General features: G+C 42.1%; 1 protein-coding gene across 1 annotated transcript in view; it reads right to left on the reverse strand.

Annotated features, from left to right (window-relative positions):
* Positions 1 to 16,608, reverse strand: part of LOC117378357 (atrial natriuretic peptide receptor 1) — a 43,202-nt gene that overhangs the window by 867 nt on the left and 25,727 nt on the right. The window contains exons 11-22 of the mRNA XM_055225161.1: positions 14,331 to 14,405; positions 14,183 to 14,260; positions 13,232 to 13,336; positions 11,100 to 11,171; positions 9,250 to 9,406; positions 6,047 to 6,202; positions 5,785 to 5,950; positions 4,513 to 4,659; positions 3,811 to 3,934; positions 3,202 to 3,270; positions 1,833 to 2,007; positions 1,040 to 1,138 (exon numbers count right to left, since the gene is read on the reverse strand). Of these exons, the coding sequence (XP_055081136.1) occupies positions 1,040 to 1,138; positions 1,833 to 2,007; positions 3,202 to 3,270; positions 3,811 to 3,934; positions 4,513 to 4,659; positions 5,785 to 5,950; positions 6,047 to 6,202; positions 9,250 to 9,406; positions 11,100 to 11,171; positions 13,232 to 13,336; positions 14,183 to 14,260; positions 14,331 to 14,405 (1,423 nt within the window). The remainder of the gene's footprint in view (positions 1 to 1,039; positions 1,139 to 1,832; positions 2,008 to 3,201; positions 3,271 to 3,810; positions 3,935 to 4,512; positions 4,660 to 5,784; positions 5,951 to 6,046; positions 6,203 to 9,249; positions 9,407 to 11,099; positions 11,172 to 13,231; positions 13,337 to 14,182; positions 14,261 to 14,330; positions 14,406 to 16,608) is intronic.

The raw sequence follows: 16,608 nt of genomic DNA on the forward strand, positions 1-16,608 counted from the left end.
CCCTTCAAAGTGACATCACAGCACAATCAGTGTGCACCCTGCTAATGAAACTACTGCACATCGTATCAGTTTTGTCAAGTTGCTGTGTATTTATGGAGAATTATCACGTGGGAGCATTGGTGACGCAGGTTTGTGGGTGGAGACTTGTACAGGATTGTACTGCTAACCGTTAGGAGGGTTTGAATAGGTTAGCAGTACAAGCCTGTACTATTAACCTGTGCTAACAGTAAGGTGGGTTCAAATAGGGAATCCACTGGCAGAGGAGACCGCTAGATAGACCTGGTAAACCCACGTGTCCTATGAGGGTCTGTTGGGAATGTCTGTGTTCACATTGCCAGCAGTAAGCCAGACCTGTTCCCAGCGCACGTTGGACTCTCCCAGGGCTGCCCTTTGCACCTATAAATTTTCTCCATAAAAACAATGAACAGAACCAGTGACAGTCAGAGGCCAGAGGGGTCCGGTTCGGGAAGCACAGCTCATCTCTGCTGTTTGAAGATGATATTGTCCTGATGGCTTCCCCAGGACCTGCAGCAGGCACTGTGGTGGTTTGTGGCCGAGTGTGAAGTGGCTGGAATGAAAATCAGTTCTTCCAAACCCGAGGCCATTGTTCTCGACTGGAAAAGGTGGTTAGCCCTCTTCGAGTAGGTGGAGAGTCACTGCCTCAAGTGGAGGAGTTCAAGTATCTCCGGGTCTTGTTCATGAGTGAGGGAAGGATGGAGCGTGAGATTGACAGGCGGATCGGTGCAGCATCTGGAGGGATGCGGATCGCTGTATTGGTCTGTTGTGATAAAGAAGGATCGTACCTACCCCTCAATATGTGCGACATTAGAGGAGTTTTGGCCCAGTGTACTATATGGTTGTTGGGTAACAGGAATTGGGATGTCATGATTTCCAAACAGGAAGTTAAATTTGAAACTTAAAAAATTGCCAAATTGGGGAAAAAAATGTTTTTTTTAGTAAAATCTTCAATATAATAACTGTGTTTTAGTAAAATGAGTAGTTCTGCCTGTTACTTTAAAGTTAGGGATTAGGTCAGTACCTTCTCCTGTAGACTCCATCCTGGACGCTGTGTTCACTGTATCTCCAAACAGACAGTACCTGGGCATCTTTAGCCCCACCACCCCCGCACACACTGGACCTAAAGAACCAAGACTAGGACTAAGGTGACAGTATACAGCCCAGAATCACAGACATTTATAGTTCTGATTGTTTCTGCTGGTTTCTGATGGAGCACGCTGCAGTGAGTGAACAAAAAGTGAGGCAGGTCATGGCCCTGTTGAACATGAGTTATTGACGTTAAAAGTCCTCCTTCCACATGAATATTCTAAAGATCAAAGATATGGTCATTGACTTCTGAAAATGTGGCCACAATAATGAGTCAACCATTATAAAAGATCAAACTGTTGAGTCTTTGAGCGCTTACAGATATCTTGGAACTGTTATAGACAACAAATGCACCTTTGAGCCCAATTGTGAATCAGTGCGCAAAAAGGGCCTATATTATAAAAAGACTTGCGTGAGCTTCAAGCCAGGTTATAATGCTGTAACCTCCTCAAAACATACCTAAAGTTTTGTTTCATTCACACATGTTTGAGTAACCGTTTATAATTAGTCTGTTTACACCTTGGTTCCAACAGCAGTACCCTGAAGTGGTTTTATTGTATTTATCTCATTTATGACCCTTTCACATATGCAGTATTTGTATTCTTGTTCTTAATATATTGTTTGTGTATATATGTGAATGAGCCGACCCGCTGCTGAACTAAATGTACCTACTGGTACCAATAAAGGAACCCTGAACACATGATTCTATGTTGTATGTGTGGTCTGACCTGTGTGGATGCCGATGCGGAGACGGATCTTGTGGTCGTCACGGTGACGGATGGTGAAGTTGGCGACAGCGCGGAGCAGAGCCAGAGACATGTGAGCGATCTGTGGCGCATGGAGTTTACCATTTCTCACTGGGAGCCCTGAGACCACCATGTATGCATCACCGATTGTCTCTACCTATAGGAGAGCACAGAGGGATTACAGGGAGGACATGTAGAGGTTATAGAGGGGTCACAGGGTCAGCACTGCTTGATCTGCACCAGTATTTCTCATGGATCTATTGTAAAATATGTAAAATCGCAGCGTGAAGTTGTCATGAGTAGGACTTATGGCCAGTATGTTACTACTGCGGCAAAAAAATTCTACCTGAACCAGCCTGATCTATGTCAGTGTTACTCTTGTATGAACCTGCCTGATCTATGTCAGTGTGAGTCCTTTATGAACCTTCCTGATGTGTGAGTGTGAGTCCTGTATGAACCTGCCTGATGTATGTCAGTGTTACTCCTGTATGCACCTGCCTGATGTGTGTCAGTGTTACTCTTGTATGAACCTGCCTGATGTGTGTCAGTGTTACTCCTGTATGAACCTGCCTGATCTATGTCAGTGTTACTCTTGTATGCACCTGCCTGATGTGTGTCAGTGTTACTCTTGTATGCACCTGCCTGATGTGTGTCAGTGTTACTCGTGTATGCACCTGCCTGATGTGTGTCAGTGTTACTCGTGTATGCACCTGCCTGATGTGTGTCAGTGTTACTCTTGTATGAACCTGCCTGATGTGTGTCAGTGTTACTCCTGTATGAACCTGCCTGATGTGTGTCAGTGTTACTCCTGTATGAACCTGCCTGATCTATGTCAGTGTTACTCTTGTATGAACCTGCCTGAATCTGCATCATACCTGTATAAATCCACCTGTTGTAAATTTAATTTAAGTTAGCAACGTCTGTGTGCTAATGTATTGAGACATGGTCATTTCTCCATCCAATTTTAGATTGACTACATGACAGTGTGTAATAAACATTCAATGTTTCTTGCACACTGTCCCTGTATGAATAAAAACATATCCTATCAAAAGCCTGCCTGATCCATGTCAGTCTTGCTCCTGTATAAAACTGACTGATATGCGTCAGTGTCACTCCTGTATCAACCTGCCTGATCCGTGTCTGTGTTACTCCTGTATAGACCTGTCTGATGTGTGTCAGTGTCGCTCCTGTACAAACCAGCCTGATCTGTGTCAGTTTCGCTCCTGCAATAAACCTGCCTGATCCGTGTCAGTTTCGCTCCCGTACAAACCTGCCTGATGTGTGTCAGTGTCTCTCCTGTATAAACCTGCCTGATCTGTGTGACTGGGGTTATAAGTCAAAGGGCACAAACCTTGTAGACATCGAAGTTGTCAATGATGGCATCGAAACAGGTGTACAGGTCGTTCAGCAGCGTCACCACCTCAAAAACAAAATAAAACATGTAATAACAAAAGAATACAAGAATCTATCTGTGAGCTCAAACATCTGAGAGAAATCTGAACTTTAGTCCAAGAATCCTTATTTCAGATGTATGTGGAGGTCTAAACCAGGGTATGGGGGGGGGGGGTTCACATGTCTTTCACAAAGAAACACTTAAATGTAAAATGTACTTTGTGGGATGATGTGGTAACAATATCAAACTACAAAAGGAGGCGCTCTCGCTCTTATCTGTAGGGTTTGTTTTTGTGAGCTCTCTCCTCCAGGTGTCCATCTCTCTTTTCTAAGTGTCTCTCTCTCTGACCTGATGTCAGAGAGAGAGATCAGGTCTCTCTGTCACGTAGGTGTCAGAGATGTCTCTCTGTCACGTAGGTGTCTCTCTTTTCTCAGGTATCTCTCTCCTCTAGTTGTCTCTCCTCTAGGTGCCTCTTCTCTCTCGCTCTCTCACCTGTACAGTACAGTAGGTGGTGCTCTCACCTGTAGTGGTGTACTCTCTTACCTGGACAGTAGGTGGTGCTCTCACCTGTAGTGGCGTGCTCTCAGCGCTGAGCGCAGTGAACCCGACGATGTCACTGAAATAAATGGTGACGGAGTCAAACGCTTCAGCCTGAACCGTCTGCCCCCGCTTCAACTGCTCCGCCACAGAGCTGTAGAGAAAGAGTCAGACTACAGATGGGACTACAGATGGAAACTAGCTTCGGCTATAATCTGGTGCAGGGCATCTTTAATGTTTTTTGCACATTGTCCCTTTCAAATAAACTAATAAATAAATAAATAGATGCCCTAATGGAGTGTGTCAGAGGCCCTACAACAGACACAGAGCTTCAACTGCTCCACCACAGAACTCTAGAGAAAGAGTTAGATGCCCTACCAGCAAGTCAGACACCCTACACAGAAATGTGGAGAAAAGAATCAGATGCCCTACCACAATGTGTTAGAGGCCCTACCACAGACATAGAGCTGTCAGCTGACCTCCTTGTGTGTGTGTGTCTGTATGCAAGATTATGCACACAGGGCATCTGTGTGTCTGATGCCCTCCCTGTGTGTCAGATGCCCTCCCTATATGTCAGATTATGTCAGATGCTCTCTTCGTGTGACAGATTATGTCAGATAGTCTGTCTGTGTGTGTGTCAGATTGTGTCAGATCTGCTTCCTATATGTCAGATGCCCTCCCTGTGTGTGTGTGTGTATCAGATTATGTCAGATGTTCTCTCTTAGTCCTCACTGGGGTAGGATCTGGTACAGCAGCGTCTCAGCCTTCCTCTTCTCCTCATGATATGCCTGAGTCCTCTCCTCCACCAGCTCTTCCAGGTTATTGGCGTACTGCTCCATCCGAGAGAGCAGGTTATCTAAGATGTTTGGACCATAGCCACTAAGGAAGACAAGGAGAGAGGAGACGGAGGGTTAAGGAGGAAGAGAAGAGGCCAGAGCAGAGAAGAAGGAAGGTTATCTAAGATGTTTAGATCATAACCACTAAAGGAGAGAGAAGAGGACACAACCACTTAGGGAGGAGGAGACAAGGAAAGAAGAGATGAGGAGACAAGGGGTTAGGGAGGAGGAGAAAAGGAGAGAGGAGCTAGAGAGCTATAACTCCATCTGAGAGAGTAGGTTATCCAAGATATCCCATACCCTCTAGAAGACAAGGAGGTAGGGAGGAGGAGAGGCAATGAGGAGAGAGGAGACAGAGGTACTGTTCAATACAAGAAGGTAGATTATCCAGAATGTTGGGACCATAACCCCTAAAGGAGGCAAGGAGACAAGGAGTTAGGGAAGAGGCGAGGAGAGATGAGATGAGAAGTTAGAGAGGAGGAGAGAAGCCAAGGAGAGAGGAGCAGAAGAGACAGAGGAACTGCTCTATCCGAGAGAGATTATCCAAGATGTTTGGACTATAAAGTATGAGACAAGGACACAAAAGGGATTAGGGAGGAGCAGAGGAGGAGAGGAGGAGTTAGGGAGGAGGAAACAAAGAGAGAGGAGATGAGCAGACGGGGGGGTTCGGGAGTAGGAGACAAGGAGAGAGGAGACAGAGAGGTACTGCTTCATCCGATGAAGGAGGTTATCCAAGATGTTTGGACCATAACCTCTAAAGCAGACAAGGAGAGAGGAGAGAATATAAAGTAAGAGGGGTCAAGAGGTCATGGAGTCAAGAGGTTGTGGGGTTAAGATTAGGACCAGGCTGTGGGTCAGGAGGTCAGGGGTCAGATCGTGAGGTTAAGGTCAGGTCTCACTGGTTGTGTTTTTACAGTAGGATCTTGATGGAGCTAAAGTCTGGTCTCTCACGAGGCGTCAGGAGGGGTTGAGGTTAGTTTCAGGCTGTGGGTCAGGAGGTCAGAGGTCAGGAGGTGGTGGGGTTACGGTCAGCTCTCACTGGCTGTGTTCATGTAGTGGGATTTTGATGGTGCTAAAGGCCATTTTCTCGTTGGGTCAGGAGGTGGAGATAGGGTTAAGGGTTAGGAGGTCAGGGGTCAGGAAGAGGTGGGGTAGCGTGAGCTCACACCGGTTGTGTTTGCGCAGTAAGATCTTGATGGTGCTAAAGTCCGGTCTCTCACTCGGCTCTGGGCTCCAGCAGCGTCTCATGAGGAGCCCCAGCTCCGTCTGAGCCTGAGCCCCAAGAGAGGGCCTCAGAGGGGGGGACAAGTCTGACAGCAGCCCTTCAATGATCTCTGGAGGAGCACAAACACAACAAGAACCAATCGGAACCAGAAACTAGGATGAGACCAGGATCATAACCACACCAGAAACCAAGATCATAACCAGACCTTTGGGCCCCAGGGTGCTGTCCTCCAAGTAGAATGGCCCTCTGAGCAGGGCAAGCTCTTGGAGGATGATGCTGAAGCTGTAGACGTCTCCCTTCTGCGTTCCACAGGGGGAGCTGTGAGGGGCCCTCAGTAGCTCTGGGGCTGTCCACAGTTTACCTGGAGCACACACACAGACACACAGACACAGGGAGACAAAGGCAGACATATATGTGGATAAACCCACAGTTTACCTGCAGCAGGAACATGTAAAGTTCTCCCACTTAGAAATCATGGAGGAGTCTGAAATTTTCATCTTACGTGCATGTCCATTGTGAGAGACATAATCAAAAAAAATCTGGAAATCACATTGTATGATTTTTTAAATAATTTACTTGTATGTTACCTGTCTATCAGCTAGAATTCTGACCCTCAAAGACCTGTTAGTCCACCTTTAAAAAGTCCACCTCCACTCCACTAAATTAGAAGCACCTGTTTGAGGTTGTTGGCTGCATAAAGGCACCTGTCCACCCCATACAATCAGTAAGACTCCAAATACTAACATGGCCAAGACCAAAGAACTGTCAAAATGCACAAGAGACAAGGTTAGAAAGGGCTACGAGGCAATTGCCAAGCAGCTTGGTGAAAAAAGATCCACTGTTGGAGCAATTATTAGAAAATGGAAGAAGCTAAACATGACTGTCAGTCTCCCTTGGACTGGGGCTCCATGCAAGATCTCACCTCGTGGGGTCTCAATGATCCCAAGAAAGGCGAGGAATCAACCCAGAACTACACAGGAGGAGCTGGTCAATGACCTGAAAAGAGCTGGGACCACCGTTTCCAAGGTTACTGTTAGTAATACACTAAGACATCCTGGTTTAAAATCATGCATGGCACGGAAGGTTCCCTTGCTTAAACCAGCACGTGTCCAGGCCCGTCTTAAGTTTACCAGTGACCAGAGGATGGATGATCCAGAGGAGTCATGGGAGAAAGTCATGGTCAGATGAGACCAAAATGAACTTTTTGGTTAATTCCACTCGCCGTGTTTGGGGGAAGAATGATGTCAGTTAGAACATTGAAGATGGGTCGTGGCTGGGTCTTCCAACATGACAATGACCCAAAGTTTTTCACCAAAACCTGGTGAAAAACTACAGGAAACGTTTGACCTCTGTAATTGCAAACAAAGGCTACTGTACCAAATATTACCATTGATTTTCTCACGTGTTCAAATACTTACTTGCAGCAGTAACATACAAATCAATTATTTTAAAAAATCATACAATGTGATTTCCATTTTTTTTAATTTTTTTTTAGATTATGTCTCTCACAGTGGACATGCACCTAAGATGAACATTTCAGACCCCTCCATAATTTGGTGGGGGAGAACCTGCAAAATCACAGGGTGCTCAAATACTTATTTGCCTCACTATACATGTGTATATACAGTCCCTGACAAAAGTCTTGTCGCTTATCCATTTTGCAGAAACAAAAGCTTATAACCTGACTTTAAATTAATCGATTGGTTTTAGAAATGTCTCATATGAAAGCTAAAACCCTCACAAATTATGCTCAATATACTAAAATAAATTTGCTTCACTGAAGAAAGATTGATCATTTAATGAACACAGAAAGGTCAGATTTTGGCAAGACAAAAGTCTTGTCGCCTTGTCATATGATGCACCCAATCCTAGATTACAGCCTCACCTGTGATCAGTTACTGATCAATCAATTAGTGGGTGTGTATAAAAAGAACCCCAGCACACCAGACCTTCACATCAACTGCAACTTGACCTCTGACAACATGCCTAAGATGCACCCTGAGACCAAAGCGTTAATTATCAAGAGGCTGAAGACCAGGTCCACTGCTGAGGTGGCTGACACCTTCAATGTGTCTCAGCGTCAAGTACAAAGAATAAGAAAAAGATCTGAAAAGACTGGGCATGTTTTTGACAAGCCCAGGTCTGGCAGACCCCGCAAGACAACTGCTCGGGAGGACCGTTTGTTGATTCAAAAATCCAAGGCCAGCCCCTTTTCCACTGCAGCAGAGCTCCACCAGGCCTGGTCACCTCAAGTCCCTGTGTCAACCAGAACAGTTTGTAGAATTCTGTCTCGAAATGGTCTCCATGTTTGAATCAGTGCACAGAAACCAGCACTAAACAAAAGGCAATTAAAAAATGTGTGGCATTTGCCAAGGCCCACAGCCTGCTAAAAGGATGGACACTGGAAAAGTGGCAGAAGGTGGATTTCTCCGATTAATCCTCAATTGAATTACATCACAGCCGCCGCAAATATTGCAGGAGACCTACTGGAACCCGCATGGATTCAAGATTCACCCAGAAAACAGTTCAGTTTGGTGACGGAAAAATCATGGTCTGGGGTTACATCCAGTATGGGGGTGTGCGAGACGTTTGCAGGGTGGAAGGCAATATAGCCTAAAATATCAAGAAGTATTAGCTACCTCTTACATTCCCAACCATAAAAGGGGTCAAATTTTGCAGCAGGATGGTGCTCCATCGCATACTTCTATCTCTACATCAAAGTTCCTCAAGGCGAAGAAGATCAAGGTGCTCCAGGACTGGCCAGCCCAGTCACCAGACATTAACATCATTGAGCATGTCTGTGGTAGAATGAAAGAGGAAGCATGGAAAGCAAAACCAAAGAATCTTGATGAACTCTGGGAGGTATGTAAGACTGCTTTCTTTGCTATTCCTGATGACTTCATCATCAAATTGTATGAATCATTGTCGAACTGCATGGATGCAGTCCTTCAAGCTCATGGAAGTCATACAAGATATTAAATATGGATCTCACAGCACTGCTACTTAATTCACTGACGTTATGCAACATATTTTTGTATTTGAAGTAAATTATTTGTTCAATTTTCTGTAGGCGACAAAACTTTTGTCTTGCCAAAATCTGACCTTCTGTGTTCATTAAATGATCAATCTTTCTTCAGTGAAGCAAATTTATTTTAGTATTTTGGGCATAATTTGGAGGGTTTTAGCTTTCATATGAGACATTTCTAAGACCAATCGATTCATTTAAAGTCAGGTTATAAGCTTTTGTTTCTACAAAATGGATAAGCGACAAGACTTTTGTCAGGGACTGTAAACATACATGCATATGTGTTTCTACATATATATGTATATAACCATAAACATACATGTATATGAGGCGTGTGTGTGACACATATGTGTTTCTACATATTTATATGTGTATAAACATACGTGCGTATGAGGCGTGCGTGTCTTCGCTCTTGGTGCTCCTCAGACTGCTCAATCCATAGTCTGTGATCTTCAACACAAAACGAGAGTCCACTACACAGTTTGAAGACTTCAGGTTTCCATGAGAGAGAATTACACTGCTGTGAAGGAACGACATGCCCTAAAGAGACAGAGAAAATACCACTGAGCCAAAACCCAATCACATCAGTAGTAGAACAATTTAAAACATAAAAACAGGCAACTAAAAACACACAATACAATACAAAATTGGATGGACAGGTAAATTCTAGTAGAATTATTAATAGTCTTATTCTTACCTTGATGAAGACAGAGATTATAGTAGCAGTAGTATTAGTAGTTGTATTAGCAGTAGTAGTAGAGGTATTAGTGGTACTAGTAGTTTTAGTATTTGTAGTAATACTGTATTAGCATTATTATTAGCAGTATTGATACTTTGCAGTGACATCACACTGTGGGTGTTCTGCATGTATCTCTATGGTGGAATGTTCAGCAGTTACCATGTTGACACAATGCACACATTAGCAAACACTGTCAAAAAAAAGTTTTAAGATAGTCTGAAAAATTAAAGCCTCAAGTGGCTTCACATTCGGCCAACACAGCACTCATTAAGGACGGCGCTGATGCACCACTTGTCTCTATGTTACTGTGTTTGTGTAATCATCCCCGTATGATCCATAGTAAAAGAAAAATTCAAATATTGTCAACTGGACAAAAAGCTGTAGTTGTCTTCACTTAACGTTTTATCCTGTTGACATATTAGAATTTTTTTTTTCTATGTTACTGAGTCTTCAGAGTACCTGTCACTGAACAGACAAAGTCAATGCACACTGAAAATACAACTTTCACCTTTGGATGTTTTTGACGGGGATAATCTGAAGAGTCATTGTGCCAAATTAAACTAATACATTGTTTTATTACTTTGAAATTTAAGAAAATTAGGAAATTTTGCCATAAGGATAACATGGATGCTTTCACGCATCACGATGGCAACACGGTTAAAAATAAAGAGTTTTCATTGACTTTTTTGATTGGGATAACAAAATGGAATTTTGTGTAATATTTTGTCACATTTCAGAAAACAACATTTTTGGTTGTCCTAACAAGGAGGGCAAGGGGGGTAAGGTGTAATGTATTTAGACTTTTCCAGCTGGTGATGTCAAGCCATTTTTTTCTCATTCATACAACATATATATTTTTAAAACATTTTTCACACGTGTAAATTGTGGGCAAACCTCTGTGAGTTTTTGAAAATGTTCAGGTTGTGAAATTTCCATTCAAAAGGCAGGAGAACGAATAAATACATTAACCCACCTACTTCCCATTGATTTCCATTCATTTTAGCAGTTATAAATATCGCCCATGGCTTGGACATGGTGTTTGGACACTGCCTTTAATGCTGGGGGCCACTGAGAGGACAGAGTTGAGCGCTTTGCCCGTAGGTCATTCTCTGTAGGAGCTCGGGCATAAATACAAAATGGATTTAAACAGCACATTTTCAGGAACCTGTGATCAATTTGAGCGTTCATGGTCCTGTTTGAGTTTGATTTTACACAAGAGAGTGACTAACTGAAAAACTAACTGGCTGATGCTAGCTAGCTTGTGACTGTCATGTTATTTGAGAGAGACTTGTTTAACAGCATAAATCAGCTCACCTGCTGCAGTTGCAGCTAAGTCTATTGTTTATTTCTGATTGTGTTAAAATAAAGCTCAGATTAATACCTTACACAGCTTCAGACAGAGCAGTGCCTACCAGTTAGCTTCAAACGCCCAGGGAATGTTGATGACTTCAGCTGCAAAATATCAATTTGTAGTATTAGTATTGTTATTGTTACCTTGACGATGTCGTTGATGAGTGAGTATCTGAACATCCAGTCCAGAGTGATGCTGTCACTCTCCATCAGGTCCTACACACAGGTTTACAGGACTTATGGGGACAGCACAATCATTCCCTGGACACAAACTCTAAAATGAATCTTCAGCTTTAATTTTAACCTAAACCCTAAACTTAATTCTTTAACCTCAAAATTTAAAGAGGGGGTATTTTACTTCTATGGGTATTAACTTCAAACATATAACATATGTACATCATCATGTTTACCTGTTGTTGTTTATTGTTTTGAAAATGCTATATGCACCGAAAACAGCGTATTAACATGTTTAAAAGTTTCACTTATGTTTTTGATGCTCTGAGTGCCCCCTCCCTTTACTGCCTTTCAGAGGAACATCACAACACAATCAGCAGCATCCCACTAAAGAAAGTACAGCACATCACATCAGGTTTGTGTACCGTTTTGTATCATGCTTTTGTATATTTATGGAGAATTGTCGTGTGGGGGGAGTGTTGTACAGGCTCCAACCACTAATCATAAGGAGGGCTCTAACAGGGCCCAGAAGAGATCGCTAGATTACTCAAAAATGCATGGATGACATCTAAAAACCTCTTCAGGCATGCTTTTCACGAGGGAACATTACAACATACAACTCCAATTCCAATGAAGTTGGGACACTATGTAAAACTTAAAAAAAATGCAGAATACAATGATAGGTAAATCCTTTTCAACCTACATTGGACGGAATAAATTACAAAGACATGATAATTAATGTTCAAACTGATAAACTTTTTTAATGCAAATATTCACTCATTTTCAATGTGATGTCTGCAACACGTTCCAATTAAGCTGGGACAGGGGCATGTTTACCACTGTGTTACATCACCTTTCCTTTTAATAACAATAAGCATTTGGGAACTGAGGACACTAATTGTTGAAGCTTTGCAGGAGGAATCCTTTCCCATTCTTGCTGAATGTACAACTTCAGTTGCTCAGCAGTCCGGGGTCTCCGTTGTCGTATTTTGCTCTTCATGCACCACACATTTTCAATGGGAGATAGGTCTGGACTGCAGGCAGGCCAGTCTAGTACCCACACTCTTTTACTTCAAAGCCAATCAATGTCAATCATGACACTCACCTGTTTCCAATTAACCTGTTCACCTCTGGAATGTTCCAAACAGGTGGATTTTAAGCATTCCTCAACTTTCCCATTCTTTTGTTGCCCCTGTCCCTGCTTTATTGGAACATGTTGCAGGCATCAAATTGAAAATGAGTGAATATATGCATAAAAGCAATATCAGTTTGAACATTAAATATCATGCCTTTGTAGTTTATTCAATTCAATATATAGTTTTACACAGCGTCCCAACTTCATTGGAATTGGGGTTGCAGTAGAAAGCTAAAAATATATATATTTGGCATAATACCCCTTCTTTAAACTTATAAATCCTATCCTAGACTTCTGCCCCGCCTCCTGCACAGTTTAAAGACTGTTCTCAGGTGGAAGTTGCTCACTTTGTTTTTGGCTAATATCTCTGTAATCACTGGGCCTATCTACATGAAACAAAAAGAAGTCACTGAGTTCCACATTTTCTCTGTCAGTGTAAATAAACAAAAGTCATATGATTTTTCACAACAGCTTCAACAGCCATTATTCAAAGACTTGATTGTTGTCAGTTGAAAGGACTTTAAGCCAAGAGATTAATGTTACAAGTTTGTGGAGCCAATCCCAAACTAATAATGAGAAGGTTCAACATTTGTGGATCAGAAATTTGGTTTGAGTCTCCCACATCCACCTGTGATTATACGACCTGAACTTGTCCCAAAAACTATGACTTCTCATGCCACTAATAATGAACTTATGAAGTTCTGGTGCTGTGCTTATTCAAACAATCAAATAAACGCTACACTTATGTCTCAAATAATAATTGTAGTGCATTCGATTCAGGAGTGCGATTCATACCCACCACAGTGGTGCCCCTAAGTCAGGTGATTCAAACACCACCCGGTTTAGTCCTGGTTAGGGTTTAGGCCAATGCTCCCTCAAAGATTTTCATAGGATCCATCTCATCTAAAAAGGTTCATCACCCTTAGCCCCTCCCACTAAAGTGACTGGCCCGGCCCCTGTGCAGTACCTGGAGGCTCCCACGGGGGCAGTACTCTGTGATGATGCAGGAGTTGGGCGAGTCAATGCAGGCGCCGAGGAAACGGGTCAAATGTTCATTCTGCACGTCCCGCATCTGGGCCAGAGATCAGAGGTCACTACAGGTCACTCACAGTAACAGCAGCAGTAACAAGAAGGTTAAAGGTGCGTGACTTGTTCCAGAGTACTAATCACTCTGCCACTGTCACTGCCCCATTTAATAACAACTAAATATATTATAAATGTATTTACTGATATCTTCTGTTATATATCATCTGTAAACTGATGTCCCTTAATAAAATAAAAAAATAAAATGTCATTAACCAATTTGTCCCATTTTTCACACTGAGCATGCCTAGATACTCTAAGTTGCTGAAGTAACCGTACTCTGAACAAACCTCATGTATGTTTGAGTTTGACTGGATCAGACTGATTCTTGAATATGAAGTGTTTTATAAGTGTTTTGGTGATAAATACTTGCTGTGTGTCTGAAAATTCTGTATCTGTTAATAAAGGTTGGAAATCTACAGTGGGGTAAAACTGCCATTCTGTACTTAAACAAAAATATGACAGGAACATAAAATTACATGTTACTAATCTTGAAATTATGTGATAGTTTCATGTTAAAAGATTATTCAAAATTATCATGAAAATTGGTGATAAGTAATTATGATGAAATAACACCATAAGTAAAACAAGGAACTACGGCAACAATGGAGGATCTATCCACTTTTGGGCATTTGTATGGGCATGACTTTTCCCAACTATAGTAGCATTAGTGTTAGAAGTAGTAAAATTTGTAGTAGTAGTAGCAGTACTTGGTAGTAGTAAAAGTCCTCCTCACGTGTTTGAGCTAGTAGTAACAGTAGTAGTAAAATTAAATCAGCAATAGTAGTAGTAGTAGCAGTAGTATTTTTTGTAGCAGTAGTAAAGTCCTCCTCACATGTTTGAGTTCAAACAGCAGACTACGGGTCAGTTCGATGCGCTTCTTATTCATGTATTTTATCGCCGCCAAGTTTCCCTGAAACACAAACATTAGTACTCTGTAGTACACTTTGTAGTATTAATAGCTTGTAGTACTAGTGAAGTACCTTGTAGTATCCAGTCTTGGTGTAGATCTGCAGGTTTCCCTCCACAGTGATCAAGGAACCGTAGTTTGAACCTTTCTGTGAAAAACAAAACATGTACACACCTGTACAAGTATTGTAGTACTTATAATACACACCTGTACACACAAGTGTTACACTGTAGTCATCATTCACTCCATACTCAGTGGTGGTAAGCTAATACTGTAGCCACAGTTGCATTGGGGCAGACTGACAGAAGTGAGGCTGCCAATCTGCACTATCAGCCTGTCCGATCACCACCACCACCACTCACACTCCACTTTCACTCTAGACAGTGTGGGTGAAGCGTCTTCTCTAAGGACACAATAACAGAACTTGGTGTGAGCAGGAAATGACCTTAGTACTTATACTACACACTTGTACATGTACTGTGTGTACTTATACTACACACTTGTACATGTACTGTGTGTACTTATATTACACACTTGTACATGTACTGTAGTACTTATACTACACGCTTGTACATGTACTGTAGTACTTATACTACATACTTGTATATGTGCTGTAGTACATATACTACTCACTTGTACATGTACTGTAGGACTTATACTACTCACTTCTATGTAGCATCTACACTAGGTAAAGAAGCTACTGGAGCAGTTGTAGGTTTGAAGGAGTGATGAATGAAATGTAAAAGAGCCACAGTCAAGTTAAATTTAACTGGAAAAGTGGAAAATGTTTTACTGTTATGTTAACAGATAAACATGTAACAAATTACTGGCATTTAGATTGTATGAGGCATGTTTTAAAACACCCTTTTATATTGTTTCAGTCTTAACTGTTTAAGTTAAAATAAAAGTTTTGGTTGTATTTTTTTTTTTTTATGTTTCAGCGTATTTTTGTTTAAGATGACTGGTAATTCATTTAAAGGGTTTTAGTTGTGAATCAGATTTTGTTGGCTTAATTTTAAGCTGTATTTTAAGTTCAATGTAACTTCAAGTTTACACCTTATGCCCCTTTAAAATTTACAAAATTGTCATAAATCTGAATAAAACAGTATCAATTGCAAAACAAAATCTAAATGTCCATTAGCTCAGCAAATCCTTTCAATGTCCTTTAGCAACGTGTCCCATTGGTGCAAGTGCTCCTTTAATGTTTATGAGATCCACAAAGGTAAAGTGTCCATCTCCTACTGCGACATGAGTCTGCAGGTACAGAGAAAGGACCATGTGGTGCTCTATATCCAGTGGTTTGTACCATGCTCCCTGGGTCGACTTGCCGTACATATCTCAGTGGGAAGTTCAGAATCCAGAACCTTCTTTCAGCTTCTCCCGGGGAGAACAAAACCTGGCCTGCAGGACAGGCCATGAAGAAAATCATTTTAGTCCATTTAGTAAAAAATAAAATGTGACTTTATAAAAACTCAAAATGACGGCTGGTCAGCACTACTACAATTTAGCACATTATGACATGAAATATACCCAAAGTACATAAATAAAAGAGTCAGATTTAAACAGTATCAAACAAAAATATGCTGTTTCCTGCCATCTTCAGCAAGTTTAAATTATCTTAATTACCTGGTTTAACCACAGCAAAGTGTACCTTACAAAAGCAGGCAAAATGTAATATAAAACTCACCAAAACTCTTCTCATAATGGCTTAAACTCTTACTGGGCTCACTCCCCTCCTTCGGTCTGGCCAGACAACAGGTTTGCACTGATATCTTTCAATATTTCTGTGTAATGTTGTGCTAACTTGCTCTCTGTGTGTGCTTGTGTGCTTTCTGTGAGCACTCGTTGGGTCTCTGTGAGCACTCATTCACTCTCTACGCACGCTCGTTCGGTCTCTGTTTGTGCACGCTCGTTCACTCTCTGTGCTCATTCATTCTGTTTATGCGCACTCGTTCGCTCTCTGCATGCTCATTCACAAGCACAGAGAGCACAGAGTGCACACTCGTTCACTCTGTGCTCATTTGCTCTCTGTGCTTGTTCACTCTGTGAGCTCTTGTTCACTCTTTGTGCACACTTGTTCGCTCTCTGTGCAAGCTTGTTCGCTCTCTGTGCTCATTCACTCTGCTTATGCACACTCGTTCGCTCTCTGTGCTTGTTCACTCTCTCTTTGTGCTCATTCACTCTCTGTGTGCACAGGTTCATTCTCTATTTGTGCTCGTTCACTCTGTGCTCATTCGCTCTCTGTGCTCGCACCCTCTCTGTGCATGCTCGTTCACTCTCTGTGCGTGCTCGTTTGTTCTCTGTGGGCCCTCGTTCGCTCTCTGTGTGCGCTCGTTCACTCTCTGTGTGCG

The sequence above is a fragment of the Periophthalmus magnuspinnatus genome, chromosome 11 (genome assembly GCF_009829125.3).
Source record: "Periophthalmus magnuspinnatus isolate fPerMag1 chromosome 11, fPerMag1.2.pri, whole genome shotgun sequence".
Taxonomy (NCBI): domain Eukaryota; kingdom Metazoa; phylum Chordata; class Actinopteri; order Gobiiformes; family Gobiidae; genus Periophthalmus; species Periophthalmus magnuspinnatus.